Below are 14,274 nucleotides of genomic sequence, written 5' to 3'. Positions count from 1 at the left end.
CTTGTGGAAAGGAATGTGACTGCTGCAGGTTGCTAAAAGGCCTTAAGGACCTGCAATGTAAAGCTTTAAGACTCAGCTCTGACTCTCAGTTTTGTGTACACAGGAAGTGAACTGGTTTAAATAACATAAGTATTTCAAGCTAATGTAAACCAGTACAAAACCAAAATATGACATGATTTTTCTTTGGCTTTGCTTTATTCATTGGGCAAAATGCAAAAGGAAAATTGAGGGACAACCTTTAGCTGAATTCAAGAGAAACATCTCTGTATGCACACAACATCTGCTGTTGCAAATTCATGTTATATCTTACAGCTCTACGAAAAATCAGAGGACCAATTAGCCTTTGGTTGATACAAAACTTAACAAAGACAGAAGTCTGACAGCTGCTGCTAAAAAAGGTATAAAAATCTTCCATGGGAGACTGCAGTGCAGAACTCATACAAGAATCTCTGCTCTTCATACAATCACATCAATTAAGTATCTTCTGTACAGTTCTGTTAAAATGCCTCTGATAATAACCATCCTATTCTGACTGAACTCTCTGTACTTGGTTACTTAATACTCTTGGGCATATGACTTTTTGCAGTAAGTAGAGAGTGTGAAACAATACTGCTATTTGGAATTACTTCATTTTCATATTTTAGACTACTCCTGAGAGAAAAATCTACAACCCTATTTGTTTTTTTTCCCTGCCTAAATATTTAGGAGAATTTAAGATCACATCCATATATTTCTGCCCTTTACTCTGAAGAATGGAAAAATACATATAAATTCATCATATATTGAAAATTGGACCTGATGATCTTCAAAGTCTTTTCCAACCTTAATGATTCTATGATAGAAAAACATAACATTTATATATAGTATGACTTACACATTTATATAGAGCCTGACATACATTCTATATTTTTATGTATTATATACATAACATTTCACTGATTTTATGGGAGCTGACAAAATTTAATCAAAAGCTAACATTATGGTTGTCAGAGGGGGGGTGGTTTGAACAATTTGGACAGGAGGATGTGTGTTGCCAGCACCAGAAAGCTGGGTGTAAGCTAACATCAAACTAAGCCAAGAGGGCTAATACGAGGAAATCACAAGGAAACAGCCATTGCTGTGCTTCAAATACTCTTAAGGAATTAGAGCTTTATCCATACTACAGTCTGAAGAAGATGAGATACAGACCTTCCCCCTCCCCACAGGAGACCATTTGCTTGGTGAAGTAAGAAATGGAGGATACTCATTGACTGCCACTGACATCCCTTGGACTGTCACAAGAGAAATCGCTCATGTTGTTTACTGCACTTCTGGCCACAAAGACAAATTGGCATGTCTGAAAATGTCTTGCTGAAAAGGCAGGGTTAGAGTTATCCACATTTAACTGATGTTATGCTTGCAGCATGATGAAATGAAAACATTGCCACCTGTTCCACTTATTTCAGTGGGAGTATCTATTTTCAATTACAGCATTTACTATCCACCCTCAAGTATGGCAAGTAACACCATGGTAACATAAACACAGTCGGGGCTGCTTGAGAAAGTTACATTATAAATAGCAATGTATAGCCTATGAAGTCCTGGAAATAAACTAACTAATCCATAGGCATTTGTTACTATGACATAACATGTCCACTGAAATCATGTTTGCCTCATCTCAGACCCACTCAAATAGAATCAGAAGTTCAGTATCACTTGACTCTGAGTGAGTTCATGTTCAGACATGAAAAAAGGCAGAAATAGTGGAGAAAATAAGTTGTAGCAAAAGAGTGGAAAACAAATTTTAAATAAATAAATAAAATCCCCACTGTGGGCTTTGTTTTGCTTCCATTGAATTTTAAGGGGGAATACCCCCAAACCAGCCTATCCCAAATGTGTAACAGAGTCCCCTATTTAATATACGGAACTGTTTTTATATTGAATCACCCCTGGGGGCAAAAAAGGAAAAAACAAGCTAAAAAAAAAGAAGTACAAAGCAAAGCCCAAAAATTGGTCTTAACTGAGTAGAAAAAAGTTTGGAAATGCAAATAAACTCCAAGACATTTGAGAGCTGTCAGAAATCAGCATCCTCTTTAGCTTCAGCCAGAGTGCAAAGTTCCATGGTAACTGAGGGAATGCTGAGACTCAGGCCTGAATTATCAATTGTTTTAGGCTGCTGTACAGTTCCTTTTGCTCTACAAGACAGAGGCAGAGCAAGAGCAGCAGGCTGTTGTTCTGAGTAGCAGCTTTTTGACAGCTGGCCAAAAGCCTGCTGCGTTAGACTTCCTTACTTGGGAGTATGACCAACGACTCAAAAATGGGAAAACCAAAAGAATTTCTACAAAGTTAGGACTAATAATTGAGAGCAAAGAGGTTACTGCCAGGTTCTGCAGTGTGAGGACAGCATTAATTCTATGTAGGTTCAAAGACATCATCACGAGTTTGACACAAATCTGGGGCCTTCATCTAACCATATGAAAATGTCCTTTAGGTTTAGAGATGTCAGCTAACAATTTCAAGATGTCAGCTTGGTTTCTTTCTTGTTAAGAACAATTCGTCTGAGACATTTCCATTTTTCTTCAGTTTACAGCCAATGGTTAAAGTCTACTTTTGAATAAACGGAGAGAAATCTGGAATGGATCTACTGAGGTCAAGGGAATTATTTCCCATTTGCACCATGCAACTAAAATGGAATTTAAATTCCCAACATTTCTCTTCTAAAAATACACTGTTTTGTCAGACATTTGGTGAAATCTTGGCCTCTCTGACATTAGTGACAGAATCCATTGTTATTTCTAGGGGCTAAATTCTACTGAATGATTTTCCTTTTGCACAGAAAAAAAGCAAAAAGAAAAACTGATCCACTGAAGTGAGATTTAAGTAATTTTTATATCCAGCCTATATGATAAAAGAAGCAGCCAGATTACTCAAGACTGCAATCATAGGTACATTTCTTATGTTTCATTTGGCTTACTTCATGTCACTGCACAATTAATTCATTCAATCAAAAAATTATTTACAGGTCAGATAATGTGCCCTTTCAAAGAAACCCTGACAAAATCAGATAAATAGCTGGACAAATTTGTCAAGCATCTTTCAGAAGATGAGATTATACACACTAGGACCCACTATTCAGTGGGTCTAACAAGTGAGACTACTTAAAAATCCTATCTGTATGACCAGGAGAAATAATAGCTTGGCATGTGTAAGAACTCAGAGCTTATCAATAAAATGATTGCCTTCATTTTTCTGATAAAAGCAATTATTTTGTTCACAGTGGACTTCAATATTTTGGTAACCTTCCAAGTGACACAGTGATGCTAGCACAAGAGGTGCTCTTCTGTAAGCAAAAAGCTGAAAATCTAGTCAACAATCAGTTGTGTTTCTGACTGTCATCAGAGAGTGATCATTAATCAAGAAATTGAGCAGTAATGAGTGTGAGACTGGAGTGTCATTATCACTGTCATTATCACAGAATCATTTTGCCATGCATTGTAATAATATTTTTACTTAAAAACCAACCCCGAACATAGTCAATGATCGGGCAACACATTAAACCTAGGGTGACATTTAGTGTGATGAGATGGAAAATAAGGCATGCTCACAGAAAACAATTCCCACAGAGGCTAAGTATGCCTAAATCACTTAGGCAAGACTAATCTTAGAACAGCCACATAAGAACTCCTAAATAGAGATCACTGTTTTTCTGGAGAGCATATGAACAGGGCTTTTATTAAATCCAGTCTACCAACATTTCTGCATGTGACTCAGGACATGTGACTACTTGTTCTTTAAATTAAGTATCTGCACAAGTTATGTGCACAAGGAGGGAGGACTGTAAAACCAGCTTTAGAAATGCCAAAGTAAAACACTAATAGAGCCCCAAACTGCTTCAACGTTTTCTGATCACAAAACAGGAAAGAGATGGAAGAAACATGTTAATTTTTTTCCCAGGCAAAGCCATTAAAAAGTAATTTCTACAATTTAGCACTCTGAATTATACCTTATAAAAACAACTTAAAGAGGTATTTTAATACCTATCCAAGGATTCAAAATTGGCTGATAAGTTACAACCAAAACCGGGCCCTGCCCTATGTGGTCCTGCTCTAGCAGGAGACCTGGATTCGATGATTTTTTGAGGTCACTTCCAAACCCTACCGTTCCATGATTCTGCAAGTCTGTGAACTGAGGAAGAGATAAACAAGACTAAGGCTAGACTTAAAAGCATTATATATAAATATAGGTTAAGTTCGAGTTGAGTTTCCCCCACCTACAGACTGTAAACTCATCTGTCAACCCAACTTGAAATCTAAATTACAATTTCTTCACTCCTTTTTAAACCTAGTCAATAACCCTGGGGAACACCTTCCTCCTTGTTTTCTACACACAGGCAGACATTGGCAATGTCACTTAAATCCAGGCAAAAACACCAACACAAAGTTGTTCAGGCTCCACTGGAGGCTATCATAGCAAATTTGCATGAAAGGTGACAATTTGCTTTGTTTTGTCAGACTCAGTATCAAAATATACCACTGGTCATGACAGATGCTCAGTGAACCAAAGAAGATAAAGATGAAATACAAGGAAAATTCTAACTACTTTCAAAATAAAGTAATTTTAAATGACCAATAAATTTTCCATGAGCAAGGATACAAAGACTTATCCTTCACCCACAACTACTGAGTGGGTTTCAATGGTCTGAGTGTGCATCATCTATCTCCATCCTTATCTATTTATTGGTTGCCTGTGTGTTAGGTTAGACATTCAAGATGGAAAGCCTGCAAGTGTTTCTGCATGCACAACTGACTCGGTTCTCTAAGGATAGCCTGGGGAACATATCTGTCAGCTCACAAGTCACAAAGAGGAATACCATGAATGAATCATTGTTCTATACTTTGAGTTTTCCATTACCTGACTAGGTAGGCTTTTGTACCACAGAACACGATCTCGCTAACATTTTAACAATACAAATGCCTATCAGGCTAAACTGAATACTGAATTTTCACCCTTTCCAAGTTATTACAGAAATCTTTCTCTTGCTACAATCTAAAGGGCTTTATATGCCTTAAGGGATACATTTTTAACATGCAGTCAGGCAAAAAGCACATGAAAATTGGTATCATTATATTATTTCTAACCTTACCATTAGACAGATGAGGAAATTAAGCAGAATGGACTAAAGAAAAATGTATTTGCCTATCAGAGTTATCAAACTTCAAGGTGCTAATGCAAGCATCTCCATTCACTATCAGGTACACAAACAGAAGTGGCCACAATTTCCAAAGTACTGATCATTTAAGCATTCACATCAACTCTTACAAGAAATTCATCCTCTCAGCAACTTGAGTAAAAAAAAACAGAAAGTACTCAGTTTTAAAAGTCAGTATTGACATTCTGTGTCTTTCTCTTCCTGTTCTTTTGTTTCCGGACCTACATTACCCTTCAAAGACAAACACCACAGAGTTCTTGACAGCAGCAAAGCCCTGTAGAGTGCTTTAGCTCGAAAATGACCTAAACCCCAGACAAGCTGCATTTTCTTTCATGGGAAATGCAAAACTGGGCCCTATATTTTGCCAGGAAAGCCTTCAAATCAAATGTGTAGTATTATTTGCTATATATACCTTGAAGAAAATAAGTGTTGACAGGGAAAGACAGTGAGAGAGATGAAGAGAGACATATGTCAGAGTCTGGAGTTCCTTGGGTAATATCTAATCCTTTCCACTGACAGATTTTTTTAATGATTTACACTGAAACTTTTAAGAACAAAGGTTGTCTTGTTTCTTTCACAGAGTTGCATTGAAATGTGCAAACAGGAGTAAAGGATAAAATTGGGTATTTTTAGCCCTCTATTTGCAGTGGAGTTGAATAAAGATTTGGCATCTGCTCTACACTGCTTTGCTTTTATAACTCTCTAGGTGACTATAACTAGTACAGGAAGGTCAAGCTAAAGCAAGGTATTTCTTTTCTTCCCATGGTAAATCACAGCTCTCACTTTCATCTGTTCATCCTTACACACAAACTGTGCAGCAAATAATTAAATAGCTGTTCTTCTTTGGGACTAAAAGTTAACTTCTTATCACCTATTTAACTGTTACATCATTAAAAAGATTATTCCCAGTCCATAAGCTTTAAGGTCAGTTTAAGGCCACACTGTATGCAGCAAAGGCCTTGTGGTATGAGTAGACATGACTCCCCACAAGAGACCAGATCAAGTCTGTTTGCTAACAAGAGTCTTACCCAACTATTTCTTTTAAGGAGGAAAAAGATATTTATAATGGTGCAACGAGCTTTTTTAGATCAATAATTAACTCTGAATACTCCTCAGATGAACATATCAGTGCCTCCACCACAGCAATTGCAAAAAAGAAGGTACAGCTGGTGATGTACTGGTGAGGCAGACCCAGAAAGAATGATTAACCAGAGTAAAAAGTTCCTTACTTCTCCTAGAACCTTAGTATCTTGTAAAGGAATCAGTGCAAGACCATAGATGCATTATAGCTGTTGATAGCTTAAATTAAAGTTGCACAACAAGCCTTCATTCACCTCAAAACTGCCAGATAAACTTCTTCTGCAGAGGTCATTGTCAGGAGACTGTCCAACTATTATTTTATTTAAAAATCATTAAATTGGATTAAATTTGAAGAGGTGAGTTCACCTTCTGTTTACTTATAGTCCTCTTGCTTACAGCCAACGTAATGCTATCTCAACTCTTCCATACATTTACATATCCTTGAAACTAAGTTCTGTGGTTACAGATGGAAAATTAAAAAGCTTACCCAGCTGGCAATTATTTAATCCATCTGCATCAAAGGCAGTTTATCCTGCAGCAGGTAACTGGAGTTTAGAGAAAACGCATTTTACACTTTGTATCTACTGAAGGCTTTTCTCCTCTACATACATATAGTTACATCTAAATGCTGTAACACCTGCTAACTCTCAGGGCATAAACCCACCTTCTCTGGTGTTTTCATAAAGATTTAAGTCTGTCTGAATAAAACATGTTATAACAAGTACACGTTGTACACAAAACAGCAGATTATGAAATCTTTTGAAGAAGAAATGTACACAAGACTCAGAGAATACAAATCCTGTTTACATATATGTTGTCAAAATAATTTTTATATAAATAATCCACACTGGGAGAATTCATAATGTTTGCAACAAGAGCTAAATGCTGGATGTTTTATAAAGGAGCAAGCACAACACCTCTGAAATGAGAATCTGTTAATGTTGGAAGGGTTTAAGGTTTGGGGTTTTTTGACTGAAAAATGATGAGCTACATTTATGGACATTTTGCAGGTCTCTGCTAGTTTGTATTCATGACAATACAGCTGTTCCTACACACATCATGCAGGCAGTGCTCCCCACAGATCAAACAGAGTTTTTATTTAAAGCACACAACAGAAGCAGTTCCACCAACTTCAGCATATATATATATATATATATGACATTAGGCCATACTGGTATAGTTCAGAAAGAACAGAAATGTTAATGGTCATCCTTGTTTCCAGGGAAAAAAAACTCTATGACAACTATAGTATTTTATTGGTGCTCACATCTGCATTAGCATTTTACAGCAAGAACAACTCTGTTTTCAACAGAAACCAGCTAAAATGTTTATCCACCTATTCCCCTAAAGAATAATCACTTCCCAAACAAATGATAAACTTCACTGTACTTTGCCTCTTCCAGAACAGAAGTTGTAACAGTAACATGCTGACCTAACAGGTTTGTTTTACTTTTGCAGATAAAGGCATTTCAAAAGCATAACCCCATGTAATCCTTCCTGTGGAATTATGAGTTACAATGAGGCCCAAATCTGAGAAATTTTTAGCATCTCTGCTCTTTTCAATTCCTTGGTGTTCTTTTGACTTGCTTAGGAATGCAATTTTTAACTGATGATATTAAAAAACCCACAATGCACCCCATTATAGTACTCCCTCATGACTTAGTAGTTCAATAATGGTTGGACTCAATGATCCTAAAGTCTTTTCCAACCAAAACGATTCTGTGACTGTCTGTAACAAGCTATTTGTAAGAATGAACTGACACAAGAAAATGCAAAGGGAAAAATAACCAAGGGGCAGGTTCGTTCATTAACTGCAGCTGGGATGAGGATTGGTAACAGATCCTAGGCAATTACTGCAACACATTGGACTTGCTTTATACATTAATGAAAATAAATGCCTTTTTCTCATGTATAAGGTCTAGATGTTAACAAAAGGACTACAATGCTGTGCATGCTTCCCAAATGTATCACAAATGAGGTGAAGAATGACTTCTAATTGGCAATCAGAATGGCTTCCTCAACCAACAGCTACATTCTGACCTAATTTGCAAAGTTTTTGCAGTAGTTGCAATTACTTTGCTTAGAAGTTAACACACTATTTCCTTCCTCAAATTATTTTAGAGGTGACCAGGTTGCTTGTGACAATATAAGAGAATCCCAGCATGGTGGGGGTTGGAAGGGACCTCTTTGGAGATGATCTAGTCCAACTCACCACTGATAGATATGTAACAGTCCTAAATAACTGTCAATGAAAACTGAGTTTAATAAATTAGCCTCAGCGTTGAGTAAGATCTGTAGTGTGGTGCCACAGCATCTCAGCAAGCACCCTTGGAACAACCTGTCTTTCCTGGTGCTTATGGCCAAGGAACAAAGATGCACCTCTGACTCCTGTATTATATATAAGATCAAAACACACAGAAACAGTTAAGTTTGGAACAATCAACATTTCTCAAATAATGTTTTATTTGCAAGAAAGCATTTGGTTTCCAAACTGACAGGTATACAAACAAAACTCCTATAAATATCTGAATATCTTATCTCATAAGAGAATCAATGAAAGAATGTCTCCACAACATGACCTGTGGTAGCTAATGAAAGCCAGCTACCCACAATACCAGAAACTCTTCAACCCTGGAGACAGTACTGCTGCTGTGAGGATATTTATCAGTTTTTTACTCCTCTCTAGACATCAATTTAGGTCCTAATGGTCAGCCAGTGTCCTACTAATTGCTATACTGCTGTGTGCTTATTCATCTACATGAAGAAGTAATGAGCGGTAGTTACCAGACTCTGTGTTATGCAACACTTTAACACACAGTTTTTCACATGACAGATAAAACCTGACCACAGAATATCAGGTACAGGTGCTTGGCTGACACGGTAAACCTCCATTTTGCCTCTTCTGCCTAGTTATTTTCAGAGGAATGATGTGGAAAGCCACTCTGATTTTGGTGACAACACAATACCACAGACCAAAGCTGGGATTCTTTCTCACTCACGTTGTGAGTCTTCTGCGTATGGGCGTCTGCTAAGTCAGTGCTATAAAAGAAAAGTGCTCAAGGAAATGCGTTTCTATGTCTGGATAAAGTGCACAGGCCAAAAGCCAGGACTTCCAAACAGAGGAATAAAATTTGAGTTGTAAAGTCCAAGTAAGAAAAACTTCACAAAGTGTGGGACTTTTATAGTATGTAAATACTGTAACAAAAGTAAGATAACTGCTAATTTAATGATTTTGTCCTAGTTATTTTCATAATTAATAATTAAATTCATGCTAAATATCAGACATGCTCTAGATCCCTCATTAAGGCATCTCAGCTGCAGCTCTTGGATTAAATAATGGATTATTCAACATAAGAGAAACTACAAGACCCATGAATATCTTTACTAATTCTGTTAACATTCTAGAGAACAATACTTCCAACATTGTGTTCTGCCTCATCATACTTCATCCATTCCTGTTTGGGGAGGTTTTTGAACTTTTCCTTATCTGGAAATCTTGTTTAAGAATGATTTTTCAAAATAAATTAGATCTGCTCCCTTCTGATAACATAATGAACTGCTATTAACTAAGTGTGGTAGTCTAAAGACATCAGGAACTGGGCGTGGATAAAATGTTGGCTACATTTGGATAATACAATAAACAAATAACATCATGTATTAAAAGAGTAATGCCATCCAATGTCACAATACACTATATAACTTGGTTGGAAAAATGCTAGAATTAAATCTGTGCCTATTTATCTACATGTATGTGGTAGTTTTCGGTCTTGCTCCCAGCAGGGATTTCCTGAGCAGCCTGAAGTAAATATTTGGCAGTTTAAATTCACAGGATTAGAAAACTGTTAATTTGCCAAATATGAAGATACAGACAAAAAAAGCCATTGAAATGACAACTTTATCATACTGCTGAGGACTCCTTCACACATACTGTGAAAAGCAACATAAAATTGTGTGGCAAAATCCTTCACCTGGATGGATTTATAGTGTGAAATGCAGAACTGAGGAAGTGATTGTCTCCCTGTAGTCAGCACTAGTGAGGCCATACCTTGAGTACAGGGTTCAGTTTTGGGGAGCTCACTACAAGGACGCTGAGGTGCTGAAGCAGGTCCAGAGAAGGGCAATGAAGCTGGTGAAGGGTCTGGAGAACAGGGCTGGTGAGGAGCTGCTGAGGGAACTAGAATCGTTGAGCCTGGAGAAAAGAAGGCTGAGGGGAGACCTCATTGCTCGCTACAACGCCCCGAAAGGAGGTCGGAGCCAGATGGGGGTTGGTCTCTTCTCCCTAGTAACAAAGTGACAGGAGAATAGGAAACGGCCTCAAATTGCACCAGAGGAGATTTAGGATGAACATTAGAAGAAACTTCTCCACTGAAAGAGTTCTCAAACACTGGGAAAGGCTTTCCAGGGAGGTGGTGGAATCCCCATCCCTGGAGCTGTTTCAAAGATACAGAGATATCCTGCTGAGAGACATGGTTTAGCACCAGACTCGGTAGAGTTAAGAGAGTGGTTGGACTCGATGGTCCTTTCCAACCGGTACGAGTCTATAATCCTATGATATAATACAAAAGGTGTAAATTAATTTACTAAGTGACTGTATTTTGTTATAACCCTGGGGGACAGAGGCGAAAGAGGGGAACACTCAGCATCCAGCACTATTTCCCGCCGTCTGGGTGCAAGCCCCGGCCCCGGTCCCGACCGTCCGACCCCCTGACCGTGGCAGAAGCGGGAGGGGCGGCGTGAAGCGCGCCCCCTGGCAGCGCCGGGGCGGGGGGGGTGAGGAAAGGAGGGCTCCCCCTGGTGGCGCCCGAGGGAAGAAGAGAAACTTTAAGCCCATCCCGGCGCAAGATGCGCGGTGCGGACTCGACGGGGCCGGGCTGGCCTACGGATGTGCAGCGAGGAGCAGGGCTTGTTCCCTCTTCGCAGTGCCCATTCTTATGACATATTTGCTAAATAAAACGTCTTCCTTTTTCTATACATGGAGAACCAGAAGGCAGCAGCTCACTGACAGATGCCACCAGGCCTCTACCTATTGCACATATAAGCTACCACCATTTACGTGCACAAGTATTATGGCACGTGTAGGCATTACTACCTCACTTAAAACAACGAGCAGGCAGGATGTTTGCAGGTAAATAAAACCACAACACCCCTAACAGAGTTTAGACGAACATCGACCACGAGCAATTTGACTTTCAAGCAATTCTCTTAATGACCCAAAAGTTTTACTATTAAATTACGACCTACCCACCCTACCTGAGACAGAGCTTCGGACCACCTCTGTCTCCAAGGGGACGTTAAGCAAAGGTGTGTTTAGAACCTGGGCTGTGGACAAGCAGTTTAAGAGGAGATTTCAACACAAAATGCAAATATATGTTAAGATTTTTAAAAGTCTGGCTGGGAAACCTTCATAACGGATACTTGGATGACACAATGCTTTTGATACACTGGAGTTACCTCAATTCCTGCAGGATTCCCTTATTTTCCAATAAAAACATTCCTCTCTAACCGAACATCTCCGACCAAGTTCATTATACGAAGAAAAATATTCAGTTAAACAAACACAACCTCAACTCGCTCCGAAAGAGGAACAAAACCAGGTAGGTACCAGCCTGGGCACATGCCACTTACCTCTTCAACTGTCAAAGGCATACAGATCCGGTACTCCTTCATGAGCATATTCCTGCTGCCTCGGTGCGGACCGGCAAACTGGGAGAAAAGTGGTTATTTCTGCAGGGTGATCACCACGAAAAACAATCACGGGAAAAAAAAATAATCAAGCCTCTCGCTCTGCTGTGTCCACCAGAGTAAGGCGACCATCCAGCAAGGCTGACCCAGCAAGAAGAAAAACCACCACAACTGCCCCCTTCTTCCAGCTCTTCCTCCTTCAGAAAGACGCTCGCACCGAGAGACGCTACCGAGCCTCAAAGTCCAGACGCGATCGCGACAGCTCTGTCGGAAGGGTAGAGAAACGGCAGAGCTCTGGCGGTTGTAATCAAGACATGCCTGAGGCGGCCAAAAGCACAACCGAGCCCAAGCTGTGGCTTCGGCGGCGGCCGGCAGCGCGACGGCCGGCAGGAAAGGGGAGATGCTGCTTCCCGAGACAAAGCCTTTTTAGAACGTTTCCTTCCCCGGCTGCCAAACACGGCTCCCACCTCCCCACCGCAACGCGGCTGCGGCCGCCGCGGCTCCCGCTGCGCTCGGGAAGGGGGGGGTGCAAAGGCGGGAGTGTGCGGGGCGGTGATCCGGAGGCCGCGGGTTCCCCACTGCAGCCACGAGCGAGTTGTGGCCGCGAGCGCGGAGCGGCTGCAGCAGCCCCGGCGGGGACGCGGCTGACATCAGCGGGGTGGCAGGAAGGGGAGGAGGGGGGGAGACGGGGGACGGCAGGGGGAGCAAACACCGCTCCACCGCCGCATTCGGAAGGGTTTAACCAGCCCGGTACGGGCATACCGGGGAGCTCCGGGTGCTGCCCGATGGTGGTTCCCGGGAAGGGGCCGCCTGCAGCAGCGAGCTAGGAGAAATTGCGGTTTCAATTAATTCTGTCGCGAAGACGTCCCGATTCTGGGGAAGTTTATTGCCTTACGTGTAACAACGCACCCTGCAAAACATTTACAACGCGGTGTAACACGGGAGAGCTCCAAGAGACCGCCGGAGAGCCGGCTCCGGTCCCTCGTTACAAAGGGAAAAACAGCGAGCACGGCAGACAGAGCACAGGATGTGACGGCCTCACCCATTTCCCTTTCGGTCAGCCCGGCGTTATCAACCAGCAGATTTGGAAGCACAAATAAAACTAATTCCCCTCCACCCCCCCCTCCCCATCAGCTATTCACTTTCAAATGTCACAGAAAGTTCAGTGGAAAAGTGCCTCCTTCCTAGTTGAACAATTAAGCGAGAAGCTTTGTGGGAGAGTGTGGGTTTTTTCCCCCCTCTTAAGTAGCCAATTTGTTAGTTGAAACAGTTTTCAATATACTTCGGGATTGTGTTTTTCAGAGACATTCACTCATTACTAAGTTCCAATCTGATATGCACAAGAGCAGAGTTCGGAGACCAGATGGGAGCCCCAAGGTGTTACACAACTGCAGGTACATCAGAGAACGTTCACGGTGCTGCTTATCTTCCAACAGCTGTGGAACTGCGTTCAGAGAAGCACCACCACATGAACTTCACAAACAACGGTAAAAGATACATCTTCATTTAAGTGATTTTCAAAAATAAAAGTGATGAAATATATTTGGAGGCAGTTACAAGATGAATTCAGGTCTACAATGAAATGTGTGTTTCATAACAAGACAGAGCAAAACCATCTCAGGATTTCATTGGTTCTGAATGCACATTTCAAAGCTATGGATGTAATTTTAAGCCTGGAGGGGACACAGTGCCATCTCCTGGAGCTAAGATCATAACTTTTCCATTCCACTGTAATAATGTCACAGTATTTCATGAACTCTGCCTCTCTAGTGAAGTGCAGACACCTACACAAAGAAATCTGGGAGCTCTGGTAACAGTCTAGAATTTCAGCTAAGGGATGAGCAATGTGGTTAATGAAACTTCTATCTTAAGCCTGACAACAGCCACTTGTTAAGTATTGAAACTGCAGCTGTAATTCAGAATGTTGGTAGTAGATGTTCCTGAAAGTTCCATGCAAACTAGCTAAAACAAGGCAATACCTATGATAGTACCTAGAAATGAGAGGTAATCCAAATTCAGATCTAAAATATCTATAAGTGATTTGCTCACAGTATTAGTAATTTGGAGCAGTATATCTGGATTTCTGCTGAAAAGCACTGTAAAAAAAATGAACTTCTTTGCACAGGGCCTTGATGCTACCTAATTGTAAGCAAACGTGAATTTCAATAAAACCAGGAGAAAGACTAAACGAGTTTATCACCTATTAATGTGCTTTCAACCTAAACCAAACCTTACAGCTTTATTTAAAATAACAAAGCATGCAGTTCTGCAGAGAGCAGTCTGTCAAATCCAGAAACTAAAATTACTTCCCATACCTAGAGCAA

The 14,274-nt window shown here is 40.4% G+C and overlaps 1 protein-coding gene across 1 annotated transcript in view; it reads right to left on the bottom strand.

Annotated features, from left to right (window-relative positions):
- Positions 1–12,236, bottom strand: part of PITPNC1 (phosphatidylinositol transfer protein cytoplasmic 1) — a 79,465-nt gene extending 67,229 nt beyond the window's left edge. The window contains exon 1 of the mRNA XM_054393703.1: positions 11,894–12,236. Within this exon, the coding sequence (XP_054249678.1) occupies positions 11,894–11,941 (48 nt within the window). The 5' untranslated portion in view covers positions 11,942–12,236. The remainder of the gene's footprint in view (positions 1–11,893) is intronic.
- Positions 12,237–14,274: the final 2,038 nt, after the last annotated feature.

Source organism: Indicator indicator, chromosome 29 (assembly GCF_027791375.1).
Source record: "Indicator indicator isolate 239-I01 chromosome 29, UM_Iind_1.1, whole genome shotgun sequence".
Classification (NCBI taxonomy): Eukaryota; Metazoa; Chordata; class Aves; order Piciformes; family Indicatoridae; genus Indicator; species Indicator indicator.
This window is presented reverse-complemented; position numbering and strand designations above follow the sequence as displayed.